This window comes from Myotis nattereri (assembly GCF_964212035.1).
Source record: "Myotis nattereri genome assembly, chromosome: 16".
NCBI lineage: Eukaryota > Metazoa > Chordata > Mammalia > Chiroptera > Vespertilionidae > Myotis > Myotis nattereri.
In genome coordinates this window covers 20,600,610-20,617,869 of record NC_138091.1, presented here as the reverse complement: position 1 = coordinate 20,617,869, position 17,260 = coordinate 20,600,610, and the positions used below count along the sequence as shown (strand labels likewise).

Here is a 17,260-nt window from a genome sequence, read left to right as displayed (position 1 = left end):
AGAGAGAGAAACATCCATGTGGAAGAGACACGTCCACTGGTTGCCAACCAGGGCCAGGGATCTAGCAGGCAACCGAGGTAGTGCCCTTGATCGGAATCTAACCCAGGACCTTTCTTACTCTAGGCCAACGCTCTATCCACTGAGCCAAACCAGCTAGGGCTAGATTCCCTCAAGTTTAACTGAAAGTCTCCATTCACAGGGTTAGTTTGCTAACCCTGTGCAAACTGGCTTCACTCTCAGTCTTCCATAATCTGTCAACATTGATCTCTGCAAACGGGTAAATCTGTCCTAACACAGCTCTTTAAAATCCTTCAAAGGTCCCAAATGCCTTCAGAACACAGTCCAAATTACTTAGCTTGCAAGCCTTTTCCAGATCTGTCTCCTCCAGTCTCCCCAGCCACACCTTCCATTCACGCCAAACTGAATCCCTTGCTGTCCCTTCAAATGCGCTGGACCCCTTCACGCACCAGGCGCTTGCCTGTGCCAGTTCCTTTTTCCTCTTCAAACAGGTAGATACCAGGTTAACTCTTTAGATTCCGTTCAAGCAGCACTTCCGCCCGGAGTCCTTTCTCTGTGCTCCTGGTGGTGCACCCGGGGCACAGCTCCAACAAAACGCCTATGCCATATCGCGGGAGAGTCCACCTCGTTCATCTATGTAAACCTGAGCCCACCACATGATGGAAACCAGAAAGGGAAAGGTGAAAAGGCTGAAATAAGCCAGGACTGATAGTCGGTGTTTCAGCTGGGCTCCCGTCCAGGAGGAAGCGCTAGGGCGAATAATGTAACCCTCACCAAGTCAAGCTTTCCCCGGGTCCCAACAGATGGCGGAGCCGGGTGGGCACACAGAGAGAGGTTCCACGGCTGTGTAATCTGGAAGAATACCCCAGAACTCCCACCATCATCCCCTAGCGCCAGCAAACGCTCAATTAATTCTTACAGAAGAAATTAACTATAGGCCACAAGATAATGGCGCGAAGACTGGTCAGACCGCCCTGGTTACAGAACGTCCCGCTGCAGTCTCCTGCACTGGTAGTCCGGCGGCGATGGCGCAGGTCTGGGCATGCGCAGAACTCCTGCGCGTTGTCGTTCACCAGGTGAGCCGAGAAAGGCGGGGCTTCGCTGAGCATCCTGGGAATTGTAGTGTCGGCTAGAGATCGCTCTCGGCGCCGCCGGAAACCGACATGCCCTTCCGGGCTCAAACGCCGCGCTTCGCAAAAGGGGAAAATCCGGTGGGTTCCCCGAGCGACAGACAATGGCTACCTACAGCCTGGCAAACGAGCGACTACGCGCCTTGGAAGACATCGAACGGGAAATCGGCGCCATCCTTCAGAATGCAGGTTCGGGAAACGACGACCGGAAGGCCGAGAGCGAGCCCGAGCCCCGTGCACGTGCGCCAGCCCGAGATTAGGAGCGGGGATGGGGAAGGATCCTAGGACCTAGGTGCTAGGGCTGCGCGGGAGGGAGGGGGGTGGAGGGGAGGGGGTTGGAGGGGCTGGCGCTTGGGCGGGGCGGGACTGCCGGGGTCTGAGTAGCCCTGCCCTCTCTCCGCCCCTGCAGGTACCGTAATCCTGGAACTTTCCAAGGAAAAAACCAATGAGCGGCTGCTAGACCGGCAAGCGGGGGCTTTCACGGCGTCGGTGCAACACGTAGAAGCGGAGCTGTCGGCTCAGATCCGCTACCTAACCCAGGTGGGTGGGTGGTGAGAGGTGCAGGTGCCCACCCAGCTCTCTGCCTTAGCCTTAGCCTTCAGAGGGCCCCGGCGGAGCCTTGACCTCGGGAGCCAGGCAGGACCAGGCCGCCCGAGCCGGCACCAAGCCGGATGAATGACCCTGGCAGTTCTCCTCCGTTCCAGGGCTGGTTTCTTCCTCTAAAAGGAAAGGCGGCCCTGCCTATTCACGAGTTTCATCACATGATCCACTAGATAAGGAAGCTCTGGCAGAGGGCTTGTAAACCCAAGCCCTGTCGCAGGACTTTGTCCCTAGAAACTGACCTGAGGAGCCTGAAACCCCAGATAGCTACTTCCTGATAAAAGAGACGGGACTGAGAGGGTTCTGAAGTCATTACAATAGCAACCACTGTTTACCAACCTTTTACAATGTATCAGACATGCAGCGTGATCTTATTTAACTGTACAACTCTAGGAATTAGTTATTGTCACCCCCATTTTCCAGATGAGGTCATCAGAAGCTAGGTGGTTTGCCCTATGTCATCCAGCTACCATGTGGTATGAATTCAAACTCTGGAAAGAAATGAGACAAGAGACCTGATGTCTTGTTGGGGAGATGGATGAGGGGAGGCGGGGGCTTCGTTGACCAGTTGAAATGTCCTCTAGGTGGCCACAGGGCAGCCCCACGAGGGCTCCAGCTACTCTTCAAGGAAGGACTGTCAGATGGCACTAAAGCGAGTGGACTATGCTCGCCTCAAGCTCAGCGATGTGGCCCGAACCTGTGAGCAGATGCTGGAAAACTAAGCCAAGTAGGCAGAGAGACATCTTGGAGGCAGATCACCACCTGCCCCCCGGGACAGAACCTGGAGACCTTTAGATTGAGGAGCACAGGCTGCCATGCATGCCCTGCTGGTCATATATGAGGACAAAGAGGCAAAAAGTGGGAATGGAGAAACTTTAAGCCCACGTCTGCCCACGACTCTGTGCTGGCTCCTCTAGCAGGTGCTCCTGCTCTAACTTCACCAAAGTGCTGACAAGCTCAGACAGGAGATAAAGAGTCAGTCACCCAACCCACTTCCTCAGATACTTATGTCCCTGTCCCCCTCCGCTGACTTGACCCAGTGAAGACACGTTCTTCATTGGAAGAGAGAAAACAGGAACTAAGGGTTTTGATAATGAAAAACAACAACAATGAAGACAGTGAGCTCAGACTGAGACGGGCATATATGAGTGACACAAGGGATTGAGGAAGTAAATCCAGCCTGGATGGCAGCTGGTGGCTGCTGAGGGAGGGTGGGAAAACCCAGGCCTTAAGTGTGGGGTCAGGGGAGGAAGCAGGTGAGGGCTAAAGTTGGTGTGGTATAGGGAGAGACTTTGGGGAGCGGGGTACCATCCGCAGAGAAGTTGAAGCCAGGAATCATGGTAAAGGGGCAAGGGCATGAGGCCAATGTATACAGAAAGAAGAGTCAATCATTAGAAAAATACTTTTTAGTAAAAATAATATACATTCAGAATTTTACACAATGGAAAGACAAAAAGAAAGTTCTAACAGAGGGCAGTGGCTGGTGTTAAACAGTAACAGATATGTACAGAGTGCCTACTATGCGCCAGAGAGAATGTTCCAGTTTATTAAATGTTTATGGTAGTGGATAAATCACATTTTCTACTCTCACAAGCTTCCATTCTTAGCCCAACTGTTGGAATGAATATGATGCCACAGGTATATATTGACGCTGCAAATCTGGAAAAGAAATTGAGGGATGAGCTCTGAGATCAAGGGAAGTTGGGGTGGGGAAGTGATGGCAGATTCACATGCTTGAATTAGAGAATCAGACTCCAAGGGAAGTTGGGGTGGGGAAGTGATAGCCTAAATTAGAGAATCAGACTCCAAAACATTTAATCAGACAATCTGGTACACAGTAGGTACTCAATAAAGATTTGTGAATTAAATGGATGGCTCCTACTTTCTACCCCTTCATCTCCCACTAGTCTGCTCTAGCTGCCATCTTCTTGGTGTTTCTTTCAAGCACTGCCTGGCTTGGAAGGCCAAGCACTGGTCCCAGGGCCCATGGTGGCTTCCCTCCCTCCCCATTCTGTATTCTGGCTGACTCTTCTCTTGTGACTTACGGTCCATGGTGCAGATAGCCTTCATCTTTGCCTGCCTGGGGTGGTTTCCAGCTATCTGGAAGCCACTGGGATCAGGATTCCTGCCAGGGAGGCTCTGGTCCCCAGTGGAGGGCTTCAGAGATCCACTTTACCTGGAGAGTACTGCGGTGACTGCTTACTTCTCTTACACGCCACATAGAGAAGGGCTCCAGTGAGGAAGAAGACGATGCCCAAGAGAGACAGCACTGGCACCATGACACCATGTGACCCAGCTGTAGAACCCACATTTTCTTCCAAGTGCTTCTGGTTCACCCCAGCTTCAGGCCCAACCTCTACACTGTGGCCCACAGTGGAAGTAGTGGTTTCATGGGAGTGGATGAGCTTTTTGTCCAAGGACAGTGTTCCAACTGGAAGCGTAGGCTGCTGGGTAGACTGCAGGGTGAGTGGCAGGTACGTCTGAGCAGGGGTGTCCGTGACTGCAGGTGCCCCTTCAGTGGACTCAGGAATCTGGGTGCTGGGGGGAGGTGAATGCTCCTGCTGGACCACTCTCTCAGAGGAAGCATGTCCACATTCTGGAAAGGCAAGGAGTGAGGAATCATGATTATGAGGAGACGGGGTGAAGAAGCAGATAGAGGGAAGGGTAGTGGGTCAAGGGGAATATCAGGGGAACAGCTGAAGACCAGGAGAGAAAGGCAGGGGAGAGGTGAAAGGTGGGGGAGAAGGAAGTGAACCAACTGCAACATGAAACCACTGGGACAGAGGTGTGTTCTGACCTGGGTTGGGCCCAGCTAGTGTTGCTCAGTGGTTGGGTGTCAACACATGCACCAGAAGGTTGCTGGTTCGATTCGATTCACGGTCAGAGCACATGCCCAGGTTATGGGCTTAATCTCTGGAGGCAGCTGATTGATGTTTCTATCTCTCTCTCCCTTCCTCTCTAAAAATCAAAAGATACTTTTTAAACAAAAGAGCGAGAGAGAGAGAGAGAGAGAGAGAGAGAGAGACAGACACTTGGGTTAGAAAGAGAGAGAGAGAGAGAGAGAGAGAGAGACAGACACTTGGGTTAGAATCTGTTATGAAGTAGCTGTGTGACCTTGCTCTTGTCTCTTAACCTCTCAGGGACTCATTTGTTTCAGCTGTAAAGTGGGGATAATTTTAGTACCAAGGGCCATAGTAGCTGGGAGTATTACATGAAATAATGTAGGCCTATAGAACTCAAAGGGCAATAAGCTTACCACGTATGCTACACAAGACAACTTTAGGTGGGATGTGAAAAACACTTCGTATTTTAATGGTTGTGTATTTCTTTTAGGAGAAAATACAACCAGTGCCTTATATTTATGACTTCACTGATATTACTGCCTAGGGCAAGTCGCTACTTAAGTTTTCAAAAGTAGCTTGTGGCCCGACCAGTGTGGCTCAGTTGGTTGAACTTCATCCCATGCACCAGGAGGTTGCTGGTCCTATTCCTGGTCAGGGCACATGCCCAGCTTGCAGGCTCAGTCCCCACTAGTGGGTGTTCAGGAGCCAGCCAATCAAGGATGTTTCTATCTCCCTCTCTCTAAAATCAATAAAACCATTTCTTTAAAGTGCCTTATGTACACTTAAGATTTATTCATTTAAAAAAAAAAAAGATTATTCATTTCATTGTGTGTAAATTCTACCTCAAAAGAAAAAAGGAACAATAAAATACTGAGTTCTATATGCATGCTGAAATGTTTGGGGGGTGAGGTATAGTCATGCCTGCAACTTACCTGGAAATGCATCAAAAAAATAAGATGGATTGATGATAGAGGCTGGATAGACGGATGTGTAATAAAGCAAATACAGTTAAAATGTTATAAACTCAATATTGTAAAATATAAAATATATTTGCTTTATTATGTACATATGTAAAATATAAACATAAAGACTAAGTATTGTAGGATCTAGGTGGTGGGTATGTGGATGTTTACAATTCTTTCAATTTTTGTATACTGTATGTCTTTAAATTTCCATAAAAGAATGGAAAACAAAGATAGTGTCCTGATTTCAAGGAAAATATTGAGTAAATAATAGCACAGGGTGAACTAGCAAAAAATCATGAAAGTAGTAGTGAATGATGTTTAGTGAACAGGGACTTAGTGAAAGTACTTTGGCCAGCATCAGAATAGGAATGTGAGGACTCACAGGGGAAAGGTCTGAGGCGAAGGAAATTATAAGGTGGAGGTGCTCAGCCCTGGAAACAGCCTGGAGAGGAGGGGGAGAGCACTCACCACTCTTATCAAAGCAGCTGATCAACTCAGTCACCCACGGGTCATTGCTGCCTCCACATACACTCCTGGACTGTTGTCGGTACTTTAGTTGGAACCTTCAGAGGAACAACCTGGTTTTAGCTTCAGGAGCCCCCTCACCCCACCCCACCCCCCACCCCTGCTTTCCCACCTCTTTCCTCATTCCAAAGACATGAGGTCACCTCCCAGAGCAACCTGTTTCTGCTGAAGTGGGAATTTCCCAGGAAGGTGTAACAGGAAAATGAAAGTGTGGAGAATTAAGGCAAACAACCCAGAGAAGGGTTAGGTGCTCCCAGAAGGAGTTCAAGTTTGACCTGAGAGGGTCCTGGAGGCACCTGGCAAGGAGGGATTGCAGGCGCTGCCTTCCTTCTCAGGGGTGGGTGTGATTACCTGACATAGTGAGGACAGCGATTATAGGCTTTCAGTAGATTTTGGAAACGTTCCATGTCTTTAACCGTTGGAGAGCCAGAAGAAAATCTTATATCACAATAACAATTTCCAGCTCTGCTGCCCTCGTTGCCATCGCCTGAGTGGGACAGAGGAGGTCAAGCACAGGTTCCCAGGCAAGGTGCAGCCATCAGCTTGTCACTCACCCTCCAACCCACTGCCCCACTGCAGCCTCTCCCTTAGGCCCCGGCCTGATCGCCATGCTCAACCCCACATCACACCCCTAAAGACTGTTCCTGCCCCAGCCGGTTTATTCGGCCTGCGGGCTGAAGAGGCCCGGGTTCCATTCGGGTCAAGGGCACACACCCCGGTTGCGCCTGGATCCCCAGTAGAGGGTGTGCAGGAGGCAGCCAATGCATTCTCTCTCATCATTATGTTTCTGTCTCTCTCTTCCTCTCCCTCTTTGAAATCAAAAATATATATTTTTTAAAGATGTTCATAATACCACCTGTATCCAGGTGTCCCGCAGCCTGACCCCCAACTCCAGGCAGCTGGCCCGCCCCCTGCCCTGGCTGCCCTGGGGATCCGGGCGCGCCTGGCTCCCCACTTACTCAACTCAATCCCGCGGCCCTAGTGTTTCCCCGACACACACACACACACACACACACACACACACACACACACACACACTCACACACAGCCATCCCCCTCCCAGATTCGGGGATCTGGGTCCCAGCCCGGCCCCACGTACCTGGCACAGCCAGCTGCGCTAGCAGGAGGCAGAGCGCGAGGGACCAGGGTCCCCAGCCGCACCTCATCTCGGGGCCGCGGGGACCAGGCTGGCTCCCCGACAGGCTCCGGTGAGTGACGGTCGTTCGGCAGGTTCCGCTGAGGCTCTCACTTCCTTCACCGGCTGCACCTGAGGTCCTAGGAGCGACCGAGGCCGTGGGCGCGCGACCCCGGCCTAGACGGCGGGACGAGGCGGCGCGAGGGGCAGCGCCCACCCTCCGTCCCGCGCTCGCAGCTCGTGGCGCCTCGAACCGACGACAGCGCGGTCGGTACCGTCCACCCCGTGCGGCCCGCACTCCAGCGGGTGGGAAATTCCCGGAGGCGGAGCAGCGCCGCCCGCGCCCACGCACTCGGCGGGAGGCTCCGTGGACGGGTCGGCCGGGAATGTCTGATAAAAGGGGACAGGGAACGTGGGCTGCGGAGCGAGGCGCGCAGGAGGCTGCGTGTCAACCGGCGGACCGGACCCGACGCGGAGGAGGGATGCCAGCCGCGCCCGCCGCTCGCCTACCCAGGTCGGCCCTGGGGACCTGGGACACTAGTGAGGTTCACCGGCCACCGCCTCCGAGATGCTTTCACTTCCCCGGCTCCGCGGGATTTAGTCACATGTCCGGGGTGATGAGGACAGGAAAGCCCGCGGGCCTCCCGGAACACACGGCGCCCAGACGCGAGGAGCGGGCCACGGGCTCCCCAACCCTGACGTCACGCCGCCCCCACCCCGAGGTATTTACCTTCGAAAAGTGGTGGCGGCTGCAGGTACCGGAGGAGCGGAACGGCCAGGAGAGGCTAGGTCTACGGGGGCTCCCCGCAACCCGATCCAAACTGAAGGGATGCTCCTGCGCCTGCTCGCTCCTGCCACACCCCACAGACGGATCCCAAGTTCTCCCCTCCTTGCCAAGCCCTTCCCCGTAGGATAAGCCCTCCCTCATCTCTGTTCCCAGCCCAAACCCTGCTTCTGAGGGTTGGAGCCTCACATTCTCAGCCCCAAATACCATCTCACGCCTGAGTACCTCTTTAACCCGAAGGGTCCACTTTCAAGTCTAGCTCCCGTTCGTTCTCATCCCGGGATTCCCATCTTCGGCCTTGAAAGCTTTATTCTCAGATCCTAACACTCACCTACAGACCTCACCCTACGTGACTCTTAAACCCAATCTCCCATTGTGTGACCCAGCCCCAAATTCTCAGCACAGCCTTTCCCTCACCGTATAACCCCTTCCCCCTGGCTTAGTCTGCGCCCAGGCCCGGTGCCCCTGAAGACATGGAGTTTGTGTCTGGATATCGAGACGAGTTCCTTGATTTCACTGCCCTCCTCTTTGGCTGGTTCCGAAAGTTCGTGGCAGAGCGTGGGGCTGTGGAGACCAGCCTGGAGGGCCGCTGGCGACAGTTGGAGGCGCAGATCAGAAGGCTGCCCCAGGACCCTGCCCTTTGGGTGCTCCATGTCTTGCCCAACCGTAGTGTGGGCATCAGCTTGGGGCAAGGGGCAGAGCCTGGACCAGGCCTGGGGGCGGGCTGGCTGCTGGGAGATCAGCCCCCACTCCACCTTCGAGACCTAAGCCCCTATGTCAGCTTTGTCAGTTTGGAGGAAGGCGAGGAAGGGGAGGAAGAAGAAGAGGAGGAAGAGGAAGAAAACGGAGAGGAAGAGGGTGCAGGCACAGAGAAGGTAGAAACAGAGGAGGATGGGGAGCCAGTCCATACGAGCAGGGAGTCCCCCCAGGAAGCAAATCTTCCAGGGCAGCCAGAGGAGGCCGAGCAGAAGGAAGGAGGTGGCGAGAATGGCTGTCAAGACGAGAGGGCAGAAGACGAAACTGGGCCTAAGAGGAGAAAGGGGCGAAGAAGTGGTAAGAAGCCAGGGCTGGCCCTGCCCTATCCCCTGCTCAGACATACTCCCCCCCTGAAGCCCTCTTACCACTCAGAACCCAGCTAGGAGTCACAAACAAAAGGGTGGCTTCAGGCCAATCTGGCCTGAGAAGGTGTTTTTATCATCCCACATTGTTTTTTAATTTGAGCCAACATTTAATATTGTTTAAAAAAAAAAAAAAAAAAAAACTCCGGGAAGTGTGGAGTTACACCTTCTTAAGAAAAAGTAAAAAAGTAAAGAATGGCAGCAAATGCTGGTACTGTGTGTCTGCTGTCCCTTTAAGATAAGGCATATCCTCTTTACCTGGTTCCCTTTGCTCACTCAGTTTACTTGCCTACCCCCTGCAGGCATTTGAGTTTAAGACCCCTGGTCCCGACCATCTTTGCTACCCCCCACCTCTGACTTTTCTTCCCCAGAGGCTGCCCCCCTGCACCTTGCCTGCCTCTTACTGGTGACAGATGAACATGGCACCATCTTGGGCATTGACCTGCTAATGGATGGAGCCCAGAGGAGTGCAGGCAAGGGCTCATGGACAGAGAACCTGGCTCCTCGGGCCTATGCTCTCCTCTGCCACAGCATGGCCTGCCCCATGGGCTCTGGAGACCCTCGAAAGCCCCGACAGCTTACTGTGGGAGATGCCCAGCTGCACCGGTACAGAAATCTGGTATCTGCAGGTGGGGAGGCCTAGGGGGCCCGGACTTCTGGACCACGCAGCCTGATGCCCCTATTCACCCCCATTCAGAGAGCTGGAGAGTCTGGTCCCAAGGCTGGGAGTGAAGTTAGCCAAGACCCCAATGCGGACATGGGGTCCCCAGCCAGGCTTCACCTTTGCCTCCCTTCGGGCTCGAACCTGCCATGTTTGTCACAAGCACAGCTTTGAAGTGAAGCTGACACCCTGGTAAGCAGCCTGCAAAGATGGAGTGAGAGGAAGGAAGACCCCAACAGTCAGGCAAATGGAGAGGCCAGTGGGGGACCCTATAGACAGAGTGAGGGACAAGGAAATTAGGTGAAGAAAACAAGTTGTTGCCCTAGACAGTTTGGCTCAGTGGATAGAGTGTCGGCCGATAGACTGAAGTGTCCCAGGTTTGATTCCCAGTCAAGGGCATGTACCTCGGTTGCAGGCTTGATCCCTGGCCCTGGTGGTGTGTCTCTCTCACATTGGTGTTTCTCTCTCTGTGTCTCTCCCCCTCCCTTTTACTCTCTCTAAAAATCAATGGAAAAATATCCTCAGATGAGGATTTTTTAAAAAAGAAAGAAAACAAGCTGTTACTGGCAGAGAGAATACAGACAAACAGACTGAGTTTGGGCAGCTGCAGGGCAGACAGATGGCAGACAAAGGACTTACAGAGCTTAACACCGGGTGCCCACCACTCCCTGTGACCCCAGCCCCCAGTGTAGTGCTGTCTTGTACTGTGGAGAGGCCTGTCTCCGGGCCGACTGGCGGCGATGCCCAGATGATGTGAGCCACAGATTTTGGTGCCCGAGGCTTGCAGCCTTCATGGAGCGGACAGGAGAACTGGCAGCTCTGCCTTTCACCTACACTGCAGGTACCACAGGGAGGTCAGGCTAGGGAGGGGGAGCTGGGACCCGGCCTTTGTGTCTGGGGCCTGGATGTCTGGGAACAGGGTCCTGGAGGTTAAGTCTGGATCCCTGGAACGAGGGCTGGATGCTGGCTATTTGGGACAGAAGACTAGGCCTTGAGGCTGGAGACAGAGTTTCTGGAACTAAGGACTCAGCACCCGGGGCCCTGAAATAGTTTAGGGGACTTAGAACTGGCGATTCAAATACTTGCTTCCCAGCCCCAACACTAACTGGTGACCTTAAGCAAATCACTCTGTGTCTGAGCACCTTCGTTTCCTCATCTGTAAAATAGGGATATTAACAAATGTTCCCAGGAATTGTTATAGGAATTCTGTCGGCTGGATGCCTGCTACACTGTAGGCACTCAGAAATGTTAGTTCTCTCCCTGACTAGCACCAGACTCAGACCCAGAGTCCTTGGGAGAGGCTGAGGAGAGCTAAAGTCTGGGGGGTCCTAGCCACCAGGCCCTCAACCTTCTCCTCCCCCTTCTCCAGAGGTGACCAGTGAAACCTTCAACAAGGAGGCGTTCCTGACCTCACGAGGCCTCACTCGTGGCTACTGGACCCAGATCAGCATGCTGATCCCAGGCCCTGGCACCCCCAGGCACCCCCGGGGCAGCACACCCTCCCTCAGCCTTCTTCTCAATGGTGCGTGGACCTCTCCTCAGGCATGGGCCTCTCAGGGAGAAAGGGTGGGAGGGAATACAGTTGTCTGGGTCCCAGATAACCCCTCTATATACACACCAAACCCTACACTACGACCAGGGCCATTTCAGTCCCTTCCTCAACCCTCTAAGTCACTGCTGCCCTCCCCATCCCAAAACCATCCCTAGGTCACCCCTTCCCCCAAATCCCCCAGGTTCTCCCTCAGGTAATACAGCTCCTTTGGAAGAGAGAGGGAGGCATGCCAGGTGGGGGTCTCCCTGACACTGGGCTCCTCCTCTTTCTCTCCTCCTCTCAGGAGATCCCTACCAGCTTCTTCAGGGGGACGGGCCTGTCCTGATGCCTCCTGTGCCCCCAGATCCACCCAGGGGCCTCTTTGGTGAGCTGGAGGGACCCTGTAGGAACTAGGGGCAGGGATAGTGACTGGAGAGGCAGCAGTCTGGGTGGCTGAGATAAGGGGGACTATTAGATGGGAAGCATTGGGGTCTAGACTTGGGGCCAGGTCCCCCAGTAACCCACTCTCCCTAGGCTCGTGGCAAGATTACTACACATGGCGGGGCCTCAGCTTGGACTCCCCCATGGCTGTGCTGCTCACCTACCCGCTGACTGTGTACTACGTCATCACCCACCTGGTGCCCCAGTCCTGTAAGGAGCGCGGATGAGGGGGAGGAGTGCTTCAAGCGGGCAGCAGGGAGCTGGTAGGGGACAGGAGGGAAGAGGAGGGAGACCAGACCCTTAAGTGGCCAGCTTCTCACACAGTCCCCGAGCTCAACATCCAGAACAAACAATCTCTGAAAATCCACGTGGTGGAGGCTGGGAAGGAGTTTGACCTTGTCATGGTGTTCTGGGTAAGTCCCTCCAGGCCTGAAGGTTGGGCATTTGGGTGGCAAAGTGGATGCAGGGTGGGACCCCATCTGCCTCTCTGTCCTTTAGGAGCTCTTGGTCTTGCTCCCCCACGTGGCCCTGGAACTACAGTTTGTGGGTGACGGCCTGCCCCCCGAGAGTGACCAGCAGCATTTTACCCTGCAGAGGGTGAGGGCTGAGGGGTTCCCTGCTCTTCGTTCCTGGCCCTCCTACTGTCCTCCTCATTTGGCCTCGCCCTTCTCCTCCCTCCTCCCCCTCCTTGGTCTTGCCTGATGCATCCTCCAGTACCCTAATTTCCAGTGGTTTCTGCACCCCACTCCTGGCCCCCCAGGATGGCCCTGAAGTCTCTGTCCGTCCTGGTTCCGGGGTGTCAGCTCGGCTCAGCTCTGGAACTAAGGAGAAGGGGGGCCGGAGGGACCTGCAGATCAAAGTGTCTGCTCGGCCCTACCACCTGCTCCAGGGGCCCAAGCCCGACTTGGTTATTGGTAAGAACCCGGGGTAGGAGTGCGCGTAGGAGGGAGGAGGGAGACATGGCAGCCAGCTTCTCCCTGCTCTCCCTCGGTCCACAGGATTTAACTCGGGCTTTGGTCTCAAAGATACTTGGCTGAGCTCGCTGCCCCGCTTACAGGTGGGCAAAGGGGCAAAAGGGAACTCACCTCCTGCCCAGTCCCCCCTCCTTTCCTGAAAGTCTCCGCTTCTCCAGCATCTGTTCCACTGACCCGGGTGTGGGGGTGGGTGCGGCTGCCTCTTGCCCCTCCCTGTGTCTGCCCGCACCTCTCCTCCATCCCGGCCTTTCGGGTGGGGGGGCGGGGGGGCTCAGTGTGCAACCCAGTCCACTACCCTTGCTGCTGGGGAGGCCCCTGGGGGCAGGAGCCTCTCGGAGTGTCTGAGGCCCGGCCCCCACCCCACCCCAGTCCCTCCGAGTGCCCGCCTTCTTCACCGAGAGCAGCGAGTACGGCTGTGTGATGGACGAACAGACCATGGCAGTGGCCGCCGGCGGGGGCACCAGCCCCCCACAGCCCAACCCTTTCCGCTCCCCGTTTCGTCTCAGAGCGGCCGACAACTGCATGCCCTGGTGAGGGTCCCCCGCTCCCTGTGCTCCCCGCCCCCCCCATCCCCGCCTTAGCTGCTTCCTCTCCGGCTGCGCCTCCCAAAGCCCAGCCCTACACCCCCTTTACTGCCCCGCTACGCGTACCCTCCGGCGGGTCTCCACAACCCGCACACCCCGCTTCAGATCCAACGCACAAACCCCCCAGCTCCGCGCCCACCCCAGACCCCGCTGCCCTCGCCCTGATGGCGCCCCGCCCCTCGCAGGTACTGCAACGCCTTCCTCTTCCACCTGGTCTACAAGCCGTCGCAGGGCAGCGGGGCCCGCGCGGCGCCTGGGCCCGGGCCCGCAGCCCCGACCCCCGCGGCCCCCGCAGCCCCCGCCCGCCGGCGCCGCGGGGAGAAGAAACCGGGGCGGGGGCCCCGCCGGCGGAGGTGAGGGCGGGGCGGTGGCGGGCCGCCCCTCCCCGCCGGGCCTCGCCTCGGAGAGGGACTGAAAGCGCCGCTTGGCCGAGGGGCAGGCCGCTTGGCCGCACGCGGAAAAGGCCAATAAAATTGCTTGTTGGAAACCACCGCGTCCCACGCTCATAACTGGGTCCCCGAACGGGGAGGGAGGACTCAGTTCCCTCCAGCGTCTCCCAGGCCCTCCTGGCTGTCCCCTCTCTTACCTGAGACTCTGGCCCTGCCTGTTAATCCCAAACGTCTAGTGCAGCGGTTCTCAACCTGTGGGTCGCGACCCCTTTGGCGGTCGAACGACCCTTTCACAGGGGTCGCCTAAGACCATCCTGCATATCAGATATTTACATTACGATTCATAACAGCAGCAACATGACAGTTATGAAGTAGCAACGAAAATAATTTTATGGTTGGGTCACAACATGAGGAGCTGTATTTAAAGGGTCAGAAGGTTGAGAACCATTGGTCTGTGTATGTGGGTAAGTCATTCCCCTGCCTCAGAGCAAGACCAAGGAGCAGAAAGTAGATTCTCCCTGGGGGTCAGGGGGGGCACACAGCCTCCCATGGGGACACACAGCCTTTGGTTTATATTCCGTGCAAGGCCCCAGCCACTCACCTGTCCAAATTAGACACCTGAAGGCCTTGACGTCACCTTCTCTCATCACGTGTAACCAAACAACACCTGCAGTCAGACTGCCAGTCAGTCAAATCCACCAGTTTGGGTCCAGTCCCACCACAAACTCAACTCCTCATTTTAGCCGGTGTATTCCTTCTAAAACAGACATTGGAACACATTACCGCCAGTCACAAATCCCTTCAGTGACTTCACTCTGCTTTTTTTTTTTTTTTTTAATATATTTTTCTTGATTTCAGAGAGAAAGGGAGTAGGGAGATGGAAGCATCAATGAGAGAGAGTCATTGAACAGCTGCCTCCTGCACGCCCCCTACTGGGGATCGAGTCCACAACCAGGGCATGTGCCCTGACTGGGAATGAAATGGTGACCTCCTGGTTCATAGGTCAACTCTCAACCACTGAGCCACACCGGCCAGGCTTCACTCTGCTTTTAAAGTCCTCTTGAGTGTTGGCTGGACTTACTGACTCTCATGAATATAGAAAAGGAAAAATAGTGGAGTAACCAGCAGGTACCACCTTAACCAAGTGATTAAGGTTAAAGAAATGTCATGTTAACATCATATGTTTCCCGACATGATGCAAAGAAAAGGTCACATCACCACTGTAGTATTCTTTGCAAAAATCTATAACCTCAGCCCTGGCCCGTGTGGCTCAGTTGGTTGGTCATCATCCCATGCACCAAAAGGTTGCCGGTTTGATTCCCAGTTGGACATGCCTGGGTTTCAGGCTCAATCTCTGGTACAGAGGGCATGCAGGAGGCAGTCAATTGATGTTTTGCTCTCACATTGATGTTTCTCTCTCTCTCCTCTCCCTTCCTCTCTTTCTAAAAATCAATAAAAATATATTTGTAGCCCTAACTGGTTTGACTCAGTGGATAGAGCGCCGGCCTGCAGACTGAAGAGTCCCACGTTCAATTCCAGTCAAGGGCATGTACTTTGGTTGCGGGCACAGCCCCAGTAGGGGGTGTGCAGGAGGCAGCTGATCGATGTTTTGCTCTTATTGATGTTTCTACCTCTCTATCCCTCTCCCTTCTTCCCTGTAAAAAAATCAATAAAATATATTTAATATATATGTAAAAAATGTATAACCTCAGTCTAATCATGAGAAAACATCAGACAAATCCAAATTGTAAAACAGTCTCTAAAAATACCTGGCCGCTATTCTTCAAAAATGTCAAAAGTCATCAGAGGCAAGGAAAGACCAAGTAACTGACAGATTGGAAGAGACAGAGGAGACATGACTGCTAAATATGCAGTATCCTGCATTGGATCCTAAAACAAAAAAAGGACATTAGTGTGGAAGTACTGGAGAAATGTCAATAAAGTCTGTAGTTTCACTAATGGTATTGTATCAATGTTAATTTCTTAGTTTTCATAAATATGCCATGGTTATATAAGATGTAACATTAAAGAAAGATGGGTGGAGGGTGTATGGGAATGTTCTACTATTTTGCAACTCATCTATAAATCTAAAATTGACCATGCTTGCTTCAGCAGCACATATACTAAAATTGGAACAATACAGAGTAGATTAGCATGGTCCCTGTGCAAGGATGACACACAAATTCGTGAAGCGTTCCATATTTTAAAGAAAAATAAATAAATAATAAAATTGACCTATATAATAAAAGTACAATATGCAAATGGACCCTAACGGCAGAACGACCAGTTGCTATGACATGCACTGACCATCAGGGGGCAGAGCTCAATGCAGGAGCTGCCCCCTGGTGGTCAGTGTGCTTCCACAAGGGGAGTGCTACTCAACCAGAAGCCAGCTCATGGCTGGCCAGTGCAGCAGTGGTGGTGGGAGCCTCCCCCGCCTCCGCAGCAGTGCTCCCAGACTGCCAAAGGGATGTCTGACTGCCAGCTTAGGCCCAATCCCCCGAGGAGCGGGCCTAAGCCGTCAGTCAGACATCCCCTGAGGGGTCCTGGGCTGTAAGAGGGCACAGGCCAGGCTGAGCAGCCACCCCCCCCCCACCACCCAGTGTATGAATTTTCATGCACCGGGCCTCTAGTTTCAAAATAAAAAGTTAAAAATCAAGTTCTGGCTCCTCACTATATGGCTTATAAGGTGCCTCTTTCTCTTTCTGTCATTCTCTTTTATAAGTATTTTATTATCTAAGTTTTCAAATATTGACAAAACCCAGAGATTTAGTATAACCAGTCTCTATATAGCCATCACCCAACTTCAATAATTATCAGCATTTTTCCCATTTTATCATACCCCTGTGATACTGTGATGTAGTAAGAAATATATATTTGGTCTTTCCAGGGGTTTCTGGCTTAAAACCCTTGGAATTTTTAGTGTGATAGGGATGTCTTTTATTATTCTTAAACTCCTTTTAACCATACTTGTGTTTATGCTAATTAGGTGACCCTAGGTGAGCCCCTATTTAACTTCAGGATGGGGGCCAGTTGCTAGAGGAACTAACCATGTGATCAGAGGGCTGGAACTTTCAGCCCCACCCCTAAACCCCAAGGACATGTGAGGGGAATTGGAGATTGAGTTAATCACCAATATTTAATCAATCATGCCTCCATAATGGAATCTTCGTAAACACCCCTTCCCGATGGGGTTCAGAGAGCTTCGGGGACGGTGAACACATGGAGGTGCTGAGAATGGCACACCTAGAGAAGGCACGGAAGCTCACACCACGCTCCTATACCTTGCCCTATGCCTCTCTTCCATTTGGCTCTCCCTTTAATAAGTAAACTGTTTTCCTGAGTTCTGTGAGCCATTCTAGTAATTAGTGAACCTGGGTGGGCGGGAGGGGGCGGGGGGGTCATGGGAACCCACGAGTTATAGTCAGTCAGAAGTACAGGAGGTCCGAACTTATGTTTGGCATCTGAAGTGGGGATCAGCCTTGAGGGATTAAGCTTACTCTGGGTATTTAGTGTCAGAACTGAATTGCAGGACACCCAGTTGGTGTCTGGGTAGTTGGAG

The 17,260-nt window shown here is 53.4% G+C and overlaps 3 protein-coding genes across 5 annotated transcripts; 2 read left to right on the top strand and 1 right to left on the bottom strand.

Moving 5' to 3' along the window:
* Positions 1-1,130: 1,130 nt before the first annotated feature.
* Positions 1,131-3,612, top strand: MED11 (mediator complex subunit 11). The gene is made up of 3 exons (XM_081109348.1): positions 1,131-1,337; positions 1,558-1,688; positions 2,333-3,612. Exons 1-3 carry the CDS (start codon positions 1,253-1,255, stop codon positions 2,468-2,470), a joined length of 354 nt encoding a protein of 117 aa, XP_080965474.1. The 5' UTR covers positions 1,131-1,252; the 3' UTR covers positions 2,471-3,612.
* CXCL16 (C-X-C motif chemokine ligand 16) lies at positions 3,142-7,778 on the bottom strand. Its single transcript, XM_081109347.1, has 5 exons — positions 7,181-7,778; positions 6,433-6,568; positions 6,025-6,119; positions 3,925-4,344; positions 3,142-3,407 (listed from the first exon to the last, which is right to left on the bottom strand). The coding sequence occupies exons 1-5, from the start codon at positions 7,245-7,247 to the stop codon at positions 3,352-3,354; spliced, it is 774 nt and encodes a 257-aa protein (XP_080965473.1). The 5' UTR covers positions 7,248-7,778; the 3' UTR covers positions 3,142-3,351.
* A 680-nt stretch (positions 7,779-8,458) lies between these two features.
* Positions 8,459-13,761, top strand: ZMYND15 (zinc finger MYND-type containing 15; the record flags this gene model as incomplete). Of its 3 annotated transcripts, none has more annotated exons than XM_081109344.1 (13): positions 8,459-9,053; positions 9,490-9,724; positions 9,816-9,971; positions 10,460-10,620; positions 11,149-11,301; positions 11,615-11,695; positions 11,845-11,961; positions 12,076-12,164; positions 12,250-12,348; positions 12,512-12,665; positions 12,750-12,808; positions 13,095-13,255; positions 13,495-13,761. In XM_081109344.1, 13 exons carry the CDS (start codon positions 8,474-8,476, stop codon positions 13,664-13,666), a joined length of 2,217 nt encoding a protein of 738 aa, XP_080965470.1. In that variant the 3' UTR covers positions 13,667-13,761. The 3 variants fall into 3 exon arrangements, with proteins under 3 accessions (XP_080965470.1, XP_080965471.1, XP_080965472.1); XM_081109345.1 differs by having other exon boundaries at positions 8,474-9,053; positions 12,512-12,678; positions 12,718-12,808; XM_081109346.1 differs by lacking the exon at positions 11,845-11,961 and having other exon boundaries at positions 8,474-9,053.
* Between the last annotated feature and the right edge of the window lie 3,499 nt (positions 13,762-17,260).